The sequence below is a fragment of the Felis catus genome, chromosome D1, assembly GCF_018350175.1.
Source record: "Felis catus isolate Fca126 chromosome D1, F.catus_Fca126_mat1.0, whole genome shotgun sequence".
Taxonomy (NCBI): Eukaryota; Metazoa; Chordata; class Mammalia; order Carnivora; family Felidae; genus Felis; species Felis catus.
This window is the reverse complement of record NC_058377.1, coordinates 101,139,260-101,154,484: the sequence shown is the minus strand read 5'-3', so window position 1 is coordinate 101,154,484 and position 15,225 is coordinate 101,139,260. Positions and strand designations below refer to the sequence as shown.

At 37.7% G+C, this 15,225-nt stretch overlaps 2 protein-coding genes across 3 annotated transcripts; both read right to left on the bottom strand.

Annotated features, from left to right (window-relative positions):
* Positions 1-1,718: 1,718 nt before the first annotated feature.
* LOC101081925 (olfactory receptor 8J2) lies at positions 1,719-5,838 on the bottom strand. 2 transcript variants are annotated; one of them, XM_003993339.2, is made up of 2 exons: positions 4,932-5,838; positions 1,719-1,729 (listed from the first exon to the last, which is right to left on the bottom strand). In XM_003993339.2, the coding sequence occupies exons 1-2, from the start codon at positions 5,836-5,838 to the stop codon at positions 1,719-1,721; spliced, it is 918 nt and encodes a 305-aa protein (XP_003993388.2). The 2 variants fall into 2 exon arrangements, with proteins under 2 accessions (XP_003993388.2, XP_023094788.1); XM_023239020.1 differs by lacking the exon at positions 1,719-1,729 and having other exon boundaries at positions 4,891-5,838.
* Positions 5,839-12,605: 6,767 nt separating this feature from the next.
* On the bottom strand, positions 12,606-13,547 carry LOC101082261 (olfactory receptor 5T2-like). Its single transcript, XM_006937307.2, is given in 1 exon segment — positions 12,606-13,547. A coding segment is annotated over 1 exon segment (942 nt).
* Between the last annotated feature and the right edge of the window lie 1,678 nt (positions 13,548-15,225).

Genomic DNA, 15,225 nt, shown 5'->3' with positions numbered 1-15,225 from the left:
ATTATATGTTTTTGAATTATATTCATTTAATACCTGAATTCCAATATTTTGTTGATTTCTATTTAAATAAAATTGCTATAACCTGATTCTGTCCTCATTTACAGTAGGTTTGCTCCCATAGTAATAGGCATATAGTTAGTTACCAACTTTTGATGTTTACATGTCTCACCACAATTAAAAATTTTGTGTGTGTGGTCCCCACTGACCTATGAATGAACATATCTGTGATATATCTTCTGTGTCTCTGACTTGGGAAAAATAGGTACATTTAATTTATTTAAATAAAGATGGTTCTACTTAAAGGTTTCTTTCATTAATATATATTCCACTATCAGTATCCAAGCACATCATAGTCTGGACATCTAATTTATGAATATGTAGGACTTGTACAAATGGTAAAAGTTGCAACAAATAACTAAAATCAGATGTAACTTTTTAGAGATAAAATTGTTTTTCTTGGTGTAATACATTATTTTTATTATTATTTTTCAATATTTATTCAGTTTTGAGAGACAGAGTGTAAGTGGGGGAGGGGCAGAGAGAGAGAGAGGGAAACACAGAATCTGAAGCAGGCTTCAGGCTCCAAGCTGTCAGCACAGAGCCTGATGCAGGGCTCAAACTCACGAACCAAGAGATCATGACCTGAGCTGAAGTCAGCCGCTCAACCAACTGAGCCACCCAGGCGCCCCAACACATTATTTTCCTTAAGGAATCCAAATATTGGTCTAGATTTGAAATAGAAACATGCACTAAGTATAATCCATGCCAACAAAGAAGTTCAGAAATTATAACAAAGACAGATACATGTTAATTTTAATTTATTAAATTAAATTTTAATTTAATTTAATATTAATCTTACTACTTGAATGTCTACAACAGTGATAATGCCGATAAAATAGTTATCGAGGTGACAAAACCCTGACACATATCTTGAGGCAGAGGTTGGGGGATGACCTCCAAATCTTGCTTTTCCTCCTGGGCACCCAGCTGGCGGGATCTCAGCCTCCTGGCAGTTAAGAGTGGAGAAGTGGCCGAGTTGTAGCCTGACTCACCTGTGGTAACAGAGCACCTCCCCATCTGCAGCCAATCTCTCCAGCACTGTGCACTTGCCCTGAATGCTTCCTACAGTGCCTTTCTGTTTCAGAGATTGTAGTTCCCTCTAGTGGACCATGCAATGCTGATAAAATGCCGAAAAATCATGAGAGAGGAAGCCAACAGAGAGAAAATTTATTACAAAAGAGATCAAGAAACTATTAGTTTTCCCCCAATGTCATATATTCTGTGATCAATATGCAATGTTTTAGGCATCCATATCTTAACATGAAAATATCTTACCCACCTATTTCATAAAGGTTTTAAATTAATGTAATATAATCTCATGAGTTCATGTCTTGATCACTTTTTGTGATTGTGCAAACATTCATAACCTTTATCATTCACAAAAACTATTAGATCTTTGAAATAGCCATTTTAAATTACTTTTTTGGCACTTTATATTTAAAAAATCATTAGTAACCTCTTCTGACAATTATAGCTAAAATTGCTTTTGTAGTCAGATGCTTCTTAAATTGAAATAGAATTAGTGTGCAATTTTATATCAGTTTCAGGTGTCTAACATATTGATTCTATAATTCTATACATTACACAGTGCTCACCATGATAAGTATAGTCACCATTATCACCATTGATTACTATTACAAAATTATTGAATATATTCTCTATATAGTACCTTCCATATCTGTGACTTATTTTATAACAGGAAGTTTGTATCTCTTAATCCTCTCTCTGTATTTTGTTCATGTCCTCACATACCTTCTTTCTGTCAACCACCAATTTGTTCTCTGTACTTAAGAAACTGTTGGTCTGTTTGTTTTGTTTGGATAGTCCACAAGTAAGTGAAATCATATAGAATTTGCCTTTCTCTGTCAAACTTATTACACTATTTACCTATTACTATCTATTACATAGGTCTGTCTATGTTGGCACAAATTGAACAATCTCATCCGTTTTTATGGCCGAGTAATATTCCATTGCATTTGCTTTTTAAGAACTAGATATACTCATATTTACACTTTAGGTAACTCAAAGTCTTGTATTTTGTGTACTGAGGTAAAAGTTTACCAAAGCTATTCTGTCAATAAAATTTCTCCAACCCAAATAATGATTGTTCGTAAAAATGGCTGTTTACCTATTGAAAGAGTCAAAACCAATCCTGGACAGAAGCTTAGACAGTGCCACAGGGCATAATTTGTGGAAGAATATCAAGCTTCATAAGTAGTACTTCTGCCTTGCACAGAAGGAAAGAAGAAAAAAAAATATCTGTAGCTTTTATTGAGACACAGAGAGAAAAAAAAGGCGGAACAAAGAGGGAGTAAGACAAGGAACTAGTATAAGGTTTAAGTCTGATGATATAAGAAAAGCAGTGGAGAATTATTTTGTTTGGGCTTTAGCTAAGTTTCTCTAAGCAAAAGAAACCTGATGCTATCATAGAAATCTCTATTTTGCCTCCCTCCATCCATATTTACAGTGAAGTCACTTCTTTTTTGAATGATTTCCTTGACAATATTTTTTCATTGCCATGGAGGTGGCTTGTGGAAATAGCCATCTGAAAAGGAGAGTTGATAGATGTGACCTATGTCATGTTTACATCTGGTGAATGCTTCTGGACTTCCAGGCAGATGACATTAATAGATCAAACCAAACTTATATAAACCATAAGCGATTAAAAAAAATCTCCATTGGAAGACTTACAATTCCTCAATATAATTTTTGCATTGAAAAAAAATTCAGAATCATACCAATCTCTGTTATGTATTAGATTATTGATATAGTTGGCAATATTTAATACTAGATATATGTCTTGGGACATAAGTAAAATATTAAGGTGTATGACCATGGTGATTCAAAGCATAATGAGCTGCTGTGACAATAGTCCTTCAGTAAGTTTTTGGGTTTGAATTTATGAAATGGCATTTGCTCTGCAGAATTTGGGAAAGTTTGATGGTTTTTCTTATTTTCATGGTCTTGAGAAGATTCAGGGTGGGCCACCCAAGATTTATGCACTTGAGATGCTCTCTGCCCTGAGCATCCCTACCTACGGAGTCAGGTCAGTCTACTGCCTCTGTGGCAGCTGCAGAATGAGGGGCCTTGTGGTGTCATTTGAAGTTTGTCCTAGCTTTATAGGTGGTCAGACTTTGTCTTATGACTGTCTTGCATCTTCTTTCCCCCCTCACCACTAGGGGGATCTTATTGTCTCTGAACACCCATGCCATGGAAACTGCAGAGCAGTTAGGTAGGGAGAAGCTGGAAGCACAGGTGACTTAACATCTCACAGGATGAGGTTTGATCAATTGGAGATCAAAGCTGACATATAAATTATTTTCCCTATCTTATTCCATGGACGCTTGGTGCTGGGCTGATGTGCCTGCCTGGTTGGTTGATTATGTTGATTCATCATTTCTGATAAATGTGTACAAGAGATATGTGAGTGCATGTGTATGTGCGCATACACTTTGGAACCTTTGAGCCAAATGCTTTGTCGTTTCCTTATTTCAAAGAAGGCTTTGTGTGTAGTTTGTTTAGGACACATTTTGTAGGTAATGCATGCAGAAAGGGTACATAGTATGTAAGCTTTTGTGAGTAATAGTGAATGAGACAGACATAATGTTTTAGAATATGCTCCCACCTACCCACCAAAAATGCCCATGTGCAACCCCCAGAAGTGTGAAGATGTTCCCTGCTATGTAAATGAGACCAGAAGTATCCATCATACAGGGTGACTTTATGTTTTCAGCTTTGCTCTTTATTCATGACTAAAGTTAGAAATTAGCTCATGGACCTGAGTGTCATGGTTCCTGTATTTGGCTTGTTTCTGACTTCCCTGAATATTTCCTGAATTTACTTTAATCATAGACATTGCCTGACCTTGCATTCCCTTGCGTGCCCTGACCAGTCTCCCTTAGTCCATTGTAAGTTAGCAGCATTTTAAATGTACAGAGATATGACACATCATGACTGTTAACTGTGTGTGTGTGTGTGTGTGTGTGTGTACACGTGTGTGTGGTCATGGTGCCCTTGAGAACTGGTGCCCTTGAGAACTTCTTTGAGAACACTGGCTTTATTTTTGTTCTAATAACACTTTACTTCAAAGCACACTAAATAAACATGCTAAAAGATGTGGTGTTTGTTGTTATGGTTCAATAATACAGACAATGAACTCTACATGAGTGTTTGTTATGAGATTATGACATGGAAATATTGATTTTATGTCACACTGGTATGAATGTCAACATTTTCCTTTGTGTACATGCACCACGTGAGAAGAATGAAAAAGTGGAATCCTCTTTTGTGTTTTCTTTTTCTGTTTTCCCACGTGTCCTATTTCCATGTTTATCTAAGCATTCTTGTTTGGTTTTTATTTTCCCTGAAAGGTGATTTAAATTTATGCTAAGTGCAAGATAAAAATGGATTCTAAAAGGTTAAGAAATTGAACAATAAAATACTGCAACAAGTAAAAATAAAACTTTTAACAGCTGAAGAAAACATATATTAGGCGAAGAAGATAACGTGACTCTTAACCAACTTCCAAGCTCTCAGACTTTCCCTTCCTTGATTAGAAATTCTAAAACCCCAGTAACAGGTTGTGTTGAGCTCTAAAATATGCTTATTTTGAAATTATTGTTTACTATTTAAATAAATGTGCTTTCTTTGGTCAGCTAATACATTTTGTATTAGGGAGAGTTGCGTATTTGAGGTTGGAATCGAAAGGGTTAAGATTTTACCATTGAAATTGATAGAATTTTTAACTATTTATTGTCTCTGCACTTAGCAGAGATTAGCTTTTCAGGAGCAAATAGAAACCCTTAAAAGAAGACACCTGTAATTTTAAATTTACATGAATTTGAAAGACTGACACGCCTTATTTAGGAAACTCTTCAATGCATCCTTCACATCCTTGTTCCTTAGGCTGTAAATGAGGGGATTCAGCATGGGTATCACCAGGGTGTAGAAGACAGAGGCCATTTTATCAGTATCCAATGAGTGGTTGCTCCTTGGTTGCAAATACATGAAGAGAAGGGTCCCGTAGAACACAGTGACAGCCATCATGTGGGAGGCACAGGTGGAAAAGGCTTTTTGTCGACCCTCTGAGGAACGTATCCTCAAAATGGCAAGGACGATGTTGAAATAGGAAATTAGAACAATAATCATAGAGAAAAGCAAATTGGTCCCTGAAAAGGTAAACACTGCTGTTTCTGGAATGTAAGTATCAGAACAGGACAATGCCAACAAAGGGACATTATCACAGTAAAAATGATTGATTACATTGGAAGAGCAGTATGATACAGAGAACACACAGGAGGTGACGGTCAGTGCTGTGGTCAGACTGTAGAGGTATGTGAGGGATACCAGCAGCAGACAGATCTGTGGAGATACCACCACCCCGTAGAGCAGGGGGTTGCAAATAGCCACGTAGCGGTCGTAGGCCATTACAGCTAGCATGAAAATCTCAGCCACAATAAAGACTAAGAACCCACCCAGTTGGGCTGCACATCCATAGTAGGATATGGTCTTTTTTGAAGCCAAGAAGTTAACCAGCATTTTTGGGGCAATGACAGTAGAATCACCAAGATTGATGATAGCCAAGTGCCTGAGGAAGAAGTACATGGGGGTTTGAAGTTGAGAGTCAACACTGGTGAGGGTGATGATGCCCAGGTTCCCTGCCACAGTGAACCCATAGATCACCAGGAAAACAAAGAAGAGTGGAATCTGGAGCTCTGGGAGGTCTGAGACTCCTGTGAGAATGAACTCAGTCACTGGGGTGAGATTCCCTTGGGCCATTTATTTGGTGGTTTTCATCTTCTAAAGGAGAAAATGGAAGGAGATTAAAAGATGATGAGATAGGGGTGCCTGGGTGGCGCAGTCGGTTAAGCGTCCGACTTCAGCCAGGTCACGATCTCGCGGTCCGTGAGTTCGAGCCCCGCTTCAGGCTATGGGCTGATGGCTCGGAGCCTGGAGCCTGTTTCCGATTCTGTGTCTCCCTCTCTCTCTGCTCCTCCCCCGTTCATGCTCTGTCTCTCTCTGTCCCAAAAATAAATAAACGTTGAAAAAAAATTTTAAAAAGATGATGAGATAGATTTTTCTGGTAGATGCTAGAAAGTAAGATGTTTTATTTAAATCGGATTCTTTTGTTCACAAACACTTAAAAGTGTCAGATCTTAATTTTTTTGTTCCAATTCTTTCACAAAATTGAAAAATATGAACACTCTGAAAACCAATTTCAGTTTCTTAACACTGTTTTACCAAGCTTTCATTTTTTTTATTCAGTGTTAGATATAGCTTATTGGATGAATATATGTAATTATATTATTACATGTATTAATGTTTTATGACTGTATTAAATATATTGATTATAATATTAGAAGAATATATGTGTGTGTGTGTGTGTTGTGTGTGTGTGTTTATATATATATATATATATATATATATATATATATATATATATTCATGCCTGTATATATTTCCATATACACACAGGCTCTGTGTATATTTCCTATGATAAAAGATAGGTACCTATAAGAAGCTGATGAGCCAGAGTGACTTTCACTAGCATTCAGTTAGCTTTTCATTAGCTGCCACTGGTTTTTCTCTTTAGCTCATTCCGTGTCATCACCCTTGGGAATTTCAATATTTCCATAGGAAATATTTTGCCTATGCTGTTTTTTCTCTTATCAGTTTCTACCACACCTCACTGCTTCATCTGTCCACCGACAGACTACCTCTCAGTAGTCTTCGTTCTTAGTGCCATTCTGAAACTTAATTTAAAAAAAAAATCACATTTCTTTGGCCAAATAAACTAGTCCTTTCTCTCATTCTGACGTACCTGCTCTGATGGTTCTCTATCATTGTGCTCTGGCAGCACTTTCTTTTCCCAGCTTACACCTCTATCCTTTAAATTGTTAAAGGCCTTGGGGTGCCAGGGTGGCTCAGTTGGTAAAGCATCCAGCTCTCGGTTTCGGCTCAAGTCAGGATCTTATGGTTTGTGAATTCGAGCCCCTCATCAGGCTCTGCACTGACAACGTGGAACCTGCTTGGAGTTCTCAGTCTCCCTCTCTCTCTGTCCTTCCTCTGTTCATGCTCTTATTTCTCAAAATAAATAAAATTTAAGTCAAATCAATGATTTAAGACCTGTTTTGATGTTTTAAAAAATATTACTTTTGTTTTGCTCAAATTAGATCATTTTGTGTTACTTGTACAGAGAAATATATGGAGAAGATTGCTAACATTATTCAGTACGTAGTGTGTGTGCTCTGGACCCAGAACTATGCTAGCCATTTCAAAATAATGCTCTCATTATTTTCAAGAGTGTCCTAGAAGATGGATGTAATTATTTCTTTGTCTGAAGAGACAGTTGAAGCTCAATGAAATTAAGACTCAAGGAGTCGATATAGGATATTGGCAAATTGTATAGCTTTACGGTTTTGCTTTATGTGTTTTGTTTGCTTGTTTGTTGGTTATTTGGTTGGTTGGATGTTAGTCCACCAATTACTAGTTTGTGATTTTTATCAAGTATTTATATGCTTTCATTGTGTAAATGTAATGAGATAATACACAAACACAGGTTAGTACAGAGACTGATAATAATAAATGCAAAATAATTGGTGCCAGCAATTATTGTTATTAGCGTGTTTTGAACAATTTTCTATTGTGGTTTCCCGTTTGTGTCCTAGTAACCCATTCTACCCGACTGAGGAATTCATAGTTGAAATAGGAATAGGAAGTGAATTGTTATGGTGCATATCCAAGCAACTGGGACATGTGATTTCTAGCTATCTATTTAACAAACAAATCAGTATGTGTTCTCCCACAACCTTATTCTTTCTTAAATCTGTGATGTTCGTTTGTCTAATGAAAGTTACTGTATTCCAGGTGCACCTGACTGTCTCAGTCATTTAAGCATCTGACTCTTGATTTCTGCTAAGGTCATGATCCCAGAGTCCTGGTATGGAGTCTGCTTAAGATTTCTCTCTCTCCCTCTGTCCCTCTCTCTCTCTCTCTCTTTCGTTATGACCCTCTCCCCCACTCACACACACTCTCTCTCTAACTAAACAAAAGAATTAAAAAAAATAAAATTAAAAAAATGTATTGTATTCCATAAATCAAATATATGTCTGATGAGCATATAGGAACAATTGGGTTGCACTAGATACCCCATATCATTTTTCCCCTACCATTGCATACGAAAACAAATGCACAGGCAAGTTTACGGTTGAAAGCCGAGTGGTGACATTCACTTTATACAAAACATTTCTTATTTGTTTGCAGCTCAGTGCATGTTTCACTTTGAGAAATAATATATTAAAAAACGTATACTTAATTTCACAAAGGCAAAAGAAAAAGCACTAACAACAGTAATTATACATTGTCTACTATGAAGTCATGCAATTAACTTTTAAAATATATATATTTGCATGTATCACTAACTATTATTTTCCTTTTCTAGTGAAATATTACTAATGGCAAAGCTAGGTTTTTGTTTGTTTGTTTGTTTGTTTGTTTCTAGAGATATAAGTCACTGAAATAAAGTATCTTTCTCCTGTTTCTTCAGAAGCCTTCTGACAAAATTGTTTCTGATTAGTTACATTAGTTTTTTACACATATTTTTTCAAATTTGTTTTTGAAAAGAAATACAGTAAAACCTTGGTTTGAGAGCATAATTCGTTCTGAAAACATGCTTGTAATCCAAAGCACTTGTATATCAAAGCGAATTTCTCCATAAGAAGTAATGGAAACTCAGGTGGTTTGTTCCACAACCCAAAAACATTCATATGAAAATGATCACAATACTGTAATATAATACAAAAAAATAAATAAAAGACAAATTATAAAGACAAATAAACAAATTCACCTGCACTTACCTTTGTAAACCTTCGTGGTTGGTGTGAGGGAGACAAGAGAGAGGAGGGTTGTTGTGTAGAACCACTTTCACTATCACTAATGGAATCACTTCTATCTCTTAACTCAATGGAATCTTTTTCTTTTCATGCAGTTTCAACAAAGAACTTATCCAATGGCCTAGAATGAAGCAAAGGATTCCTAAGCTTACTCTTGAATGGAAAAGCATAAGACTTTCCATAGATACGTTAAAGTGACAAAAAAATGCACCAGTGCCAGTTGTAGGCACCTTCCAACATTCTGAAAATTCCTTGATTTCTGCCAAACACTGTGGCCTGAGACCAAGCTTCCGAGCTTGAGAGATGATCACCCACAATCCCGCAGCAAGAGAGAGAGAGACAGAGAAAGAGAGAGAGAGGGAGAAGAGAGAAGAACCCTTGGCTCAGTTGTGATCATGTGATGTTTGGCATTACATACTACTCATATTGCAAGACATTGATTGTTTATCAAGGTAAATTTATTAGAAATGTTTGTTTGACTTGCAGAACACTCGCAGGACAAGCTACGCACCATCAAAGGTTTTACTGTATTTTATAGGCCTAACAAATAATAACACGTCAGTGAAGGAACTTTAAATATGTACCTAATACTAGTCATTTATATTACAGTTTGGCCAAGAAATAATACTGCGACAGTTGTTTAACTGCTTCTGAAATGATTTCAGTATTGGTCTCTAGCTATACAATTTGTCTTAAACTTATTTAAACTTGAGTTGTGTTGGGAACAAACTGCATCGCGATATGAGCTATCAGGGCCCACCAGCAACATAAACCTGCCTGTTGACATCAGGGAATCTTTCCAACAAATGGTTTGTCACCCTGGGCAAAATGAAAATCAGAAAGGAGAGTAACTTATTTTTGTTGATGTTAAACAAGTTAGTAGGTATTTCCTAGGGAAGAAATCTTACCTTTCAAAGACACTTCACATGCTGCCTGTGTGGTGTGGAGTGCCTTCGATTCTGCCAGCTCTAAGGCAGAAAGCATTACTCTTTACCCTAAGGTGAAAGACTCCTCGTAATGACTATTGGTTATTCTGTAGAAATGCTCACACGGTCCAATTTATCAATAGAGATTCTGGAGACCATTGTTTGAGTCGTTTCCCTGTCCCTTCCACCTGGCCATCCGGGGGCAGAGATTTGAGTCCTCAGGAGAAGAGAATAGAGCAGATATTTCAGTCCTGAGTCTGATTTGAATTGGCAAACCTCCCCGAGTACTTCGGTCGTCACACCCAGAATGAGCGCTTCGTAAATCGTTGGGTTGGACCTACCTGTGCACAGAGGTCTGCTGAGACCCACTTCTAAGGTTCCGCAGGAGGTCTTTTGAAGAGTGTTACAAGTGTCTGAAGTCCTTGTAGAGCCGCACACTGAACTAAGCTGGTTTATGGCTCCAGTCCCCACACATGCACCCAGGAATTCCCAGGGAAAGTTCTGATTCCCCAGGGAAAGAAAGACCAAACACTCATTTCCACACAACAGTTGCACCCAGAGTGAAGATGTGGGGTTAGCCTAGGGACACAGGTAGGTGATCATACTGAGTAACCATCACGTGCAATGATTCCACCCTTTGTGTGTGTGTTTGTTTTGACTCTTCCCCTGTATTGGTTGGGCAGTGTGGCTGCTGGTCCTGGGGTGGAGTAAATCCAACAGTTAGAAAGCACAGGATTCTGGCCCAATGTTCCATTTTACTGTGCATATTGGGAAAAGAACTGACTGCAAAGCCTCCATTCTGGTGTTGGGAACAAGCCTTGATGTATTTGCCGTGAAAATCAGATGTAATACATCATGCATTCAAAATGTGCATCATCCTAAGAAGACTAATTATCAATTGTTTTATTGAAATTTATAACGCACCCATAATATGCCTGGTCCTATTGTTGGTTTTTAATTAAAATTATATGATGAAAATTGCATTTTTCTTATAATCTTGCAATCTTTCCTTACACATGTATAAATATTGTAATTAAATAGCGATGACATTTTATTTTACTGTGTGTGGGATTTTCTAGTCTGTAAGCTTTATAAGTGAAAAGGGTCTGTCTAAATAGTTTGCCTTTGTATTAATTGCTTCTAAAATCACACCCAGGAAAGAGTAGGTGTTGAAAAGTTATTCACTGATTTACTGACTGATGGAATGAGTGAAGATTCAGTACATGAGTGAATATAATATTCATCTTAGAATTCTGAAACCAAATATAAGGGTTTGCTTTTAGCTCTGTCAAGTGTCTTTAATGTGATTTGACTTTGATAAAGAAACGGTGACAACGGGCATCGCATTCTCTAGAATATTCACTACGTTAGGGTAGGACACACTGTTTCTTCTTCATCTTGGTGCTCCTAACATCTAACAAAGGGGTGGCACATTCTAGACTCTACAATTATTTAAATAAATTGTGGACCATAAGAGGAAATTAGATGATAGATAGATAGATAGATAGATAGATATAGTTTATTTACTTATTTTGAGACAGACAGAGAGAGAGCACAAGCTGGGGAGGAACAGAGAGAGAGGGGGAGAGAGAATCCCAAGTAGTTTCCATGCCCAAGCAAAGCCCAACACAGGGCTCAATCTCAGGACCATGAGATCATGACCTGAGCTGAAATCAAGAGTTGGACATTTAGTCAACTCTCATACCCACGAACCCTTTTTTGTCACTCTTGAATATAAGTATGATCTTGACAAATGCTAATGCCTAGACCTTGTTTTCTATGAGAAATTAAAGCTGGTTGAATACCCATGCTCTGGACAAAGTAACAAGAAGGGGAGAAATGCATCCTCACAAACAGAGTGTTAGCAACTCCAGGGAGTTGAACATATTATCTGTGTTCCCTGATCCATAAACTGGGATTAGATTGCTGTCAATGCATAAATGTAAGAACGGAGCAGAGTGCTTTGAACTAGAGTCTGAACCAATGAGTCTGTGGAAAGTCGATTAGGATTATGTGAGATGTGGTTTGCTACCAATTAGGTGGAAGCTGACCAAGCTAGTCAGATACGATTGTGATGTTATTTATAATTGCAAAAATTGTAGTCTATACATTCAAGTAATATGGAGATGAAAGAAAACAATATACCGCATTCTAAGGTAAAGGTTACATACATATATGCCTATGTGTGCATTAGTGTTGTATCTGTCAGTATAGCTTCTACATATAAATATGTGTGGGTATATATGTGTGTGTGCATACATATAAGAGCAGGAACATATTGAAAAGCAAATAGGGGCACCTGGGTGGCTCAGTTTGGGGGGCGCCTGGGTGGTTGAGCGGCCTACTTCGGCTCAGGTCATGAGGTCACAGTTCGTGAGTTCGAGCCCCGTGTCGGGCCCTGTGCTGACAGCTCAGAGCCTGGAACCTGCTTCAGATTCTGTGTCTCCCTCTCTCTCTGCCCTCCCCTCGCTCATGCTCTGTCTCTCCCTTTGTCTCTTTCTGTCTCATAACTAAATAAACATTAAAAAAATTTTTTAAAGGAAATGGCTGACACATATATTCTCCATATGAAAACAGTGTGAGTAGTTTTTACTATGATCTTTATTTGAAAATATCCAGAGAAACAAAACACATTAATAAACTGAAAACATTTTCATCATATCTCCTCCATATTTAAATGCAGAACATCACTCTCACTTTTAATTTAATTTTACTGTAAAAATATAAATTAATATACATCACTGATAAATCAATTTTTCTTAAACACTTTCTGCATTGCGTCTTTTACATCTTTGTTCCTCCAGCTATAGATCATGGGATTCACCATGGGAATCACAATGCTGTAAAATACTGACACTATCATGTCATGATCCAAATCATAGCTGGAATTAGGTTTCACGTACATGAAGAGAACTGTACCGTGAAAAACTGACACTCCAGTTAGGTGAGAACCACATGTAGAAAAGATTTTTCGTCTTCCTTCAGCAGAATGCATCCTTAGAATTATGAACATAATAAAACCATAGGAGGTCAGGACTATCAATAGAGTAAATATCTCAATAGACCCTGCAAAGTAGAAGAGTAGAAGCTGGTTTGTGTGAGTGTCAGAACAAGAAATGGCGAGGAGAGGAGGGATGTCACAAAAGACATGTCTAATTTCGTTGGATGCGCAGAAGGACAGGCTGAATGTGGCCATGGTGTGTACACAAGCATGCAAAATGCCACCAACAAAGGAAGCAGCGATGAGTGGTACATAGACTCTGGGTGACATGCTCACTGAGTACAGGAGGGGGTTGTAGATGGCGACATAGCGGTCATATGCCATTGCAGCCAAGAGAAAGCATTCTGTGGTCCCAAAGGTAACAGCCAGAAACATCTGTGTTGCACATCCAAGGAATGAAATGACTTTATTCTTTGACATGAAATCTACTAACATATTTGGGGTAATTACTGAGGAATAGCAGGCATCCACAGATGATAACACACTTAGAAAATAGTACATGGGGTTGTGGAGCCGGGAATCCCCAAAGACCAATACAACCAGTCCTAAGTTGCCCATCAGAGTAAAGAGGTAGATTGTTAGAAACAGGAAGAATAAGATGATCTGTAGTTCAAGGTTGTTTGTGAAGCCCTTCAGTACAAATGTGGTGACTTCAGTGACATTCTTCATGTCGATACTTCATGGAACAAACTTGAAGATATCCATAAAATAATAATTTATTCACTAGAAAAAGAACACATATTATTGTGACTCACTATTTTAACTCAAAGGCACATGAGGCATACCCTCATATTTATGTTTTGGCCCTGTAAATGTTCTCAGCTGCAGATCAGAAGACAATGATAAGACGGTGGATCAAGTGTTACAAAATTGGGAGTCAAACCCGTACCTGAATCCAGAGTTTCAATTATTAGCCAATTATATAGCACAAGTTTGAAGACAAGTTTTACTGAAGTAATTTTTTAGTTCTTTTTTTTTCTTTGTTTTCTTCCTTCCTTCCTTCTTTCCTCCCTTCCTTCCATTGCCTTTCTTTCTTTCTTGTTTTTTAATACCCACTCATATGAAATTGAAGTCAGTCTTCAGAGCACATTATCTGCTGCTAATAAAAATGTGTGCTCTACGTAAATTCATAATGTTAATGTATTGGAACAAGTCAAGCCCTTGTTTCAATACATTAACATGGATCCCATCAGTAAGAGAAAGAGCTGTTTGGATTAGAAATAATGTTGGAAGCAGAAGGAGGTACATCCCAAAAACTTTCTGAAAAAACAAAATCAAGATTGCCTAGAAATTGTCAATATCAGCAGAAAACATTTCCATAGATTTATTGGAGGGATTGAAGGCAATGAAAACCAAAAAAATATTCATATAAAATATCAAGAAGGCAGATTTTAGGTTGCAATTTATGTATTAGAAATAAAAACTATAACAAAACAAATTAGAACCCACAAGCTTTATAGTCTAATTAACTGACTATTTTTGAGTGGTTCTAATATTATAAAATGCTGTTAAATGTATAATTTAATTAAAATGGCTTAATAACTTGATTGAGGAAAAACTTTGTATATTGTTTTCCTATTTGAAAAAGCCATAGGGAACTGTGTGACATGAATATTAACTGATATAGAGGCTGAGACAAGTGTTTATTTAGACAAGGGGTAAAAAAGTTTATGTACATGAGGTAGACACACAACAAAAGAAATGCAGTGCAAACTTTGACGGGTATGATGAAATCTATGACTGGGAGTCACAAGAAAAATATCAGCTCCAATACCATTTCACCATCGGTTCAATGATATACCCTGTTCAACGCAACACAGCATTTAGAATCTGAAAGCATGTGTTCATCAGCCAGGTTCACGATTTTTTTTTTACTGTTTATTTTATTCTTGAGAGAGAGAGAGCACAAGCAGGGTAGGGGCAGAGAGAGACAGAATCTATCTGAGGCAGTCTCCATGCTGACAGCAGGGAGCCTGGTGCAGGGCTAGAACTCAGGAAAAGTGAGATACGACCTGAGCCAAATTTGGATACTTAACTGTCTGAGCCACCCAGGCATCTTCAGCCAGGTTCATGATTAAAAGCCATGTATGATGTTAGGCTTTCTATCCACAGTTTACTGTTCTTAAAAATAGAAATGTGTTTGGGGCGCCTGGGTGGCTCAGTCGGTTGAGTGTCTGACTTTAGCTCAGGTCATGATCTCACTGTCCATGAGTTCAAGCCCCGTGGCAGGTTCTGTGCTGGCAGCTTGGAGCCTGCAGCCTGTTTCAGATGCTGTCTCCCTCTCTGCCCCTCCCCCACTCGTGCGCGCGCGCGCTCTCTCTCTCTCTCTCTCTCTTTGTCAAAGATA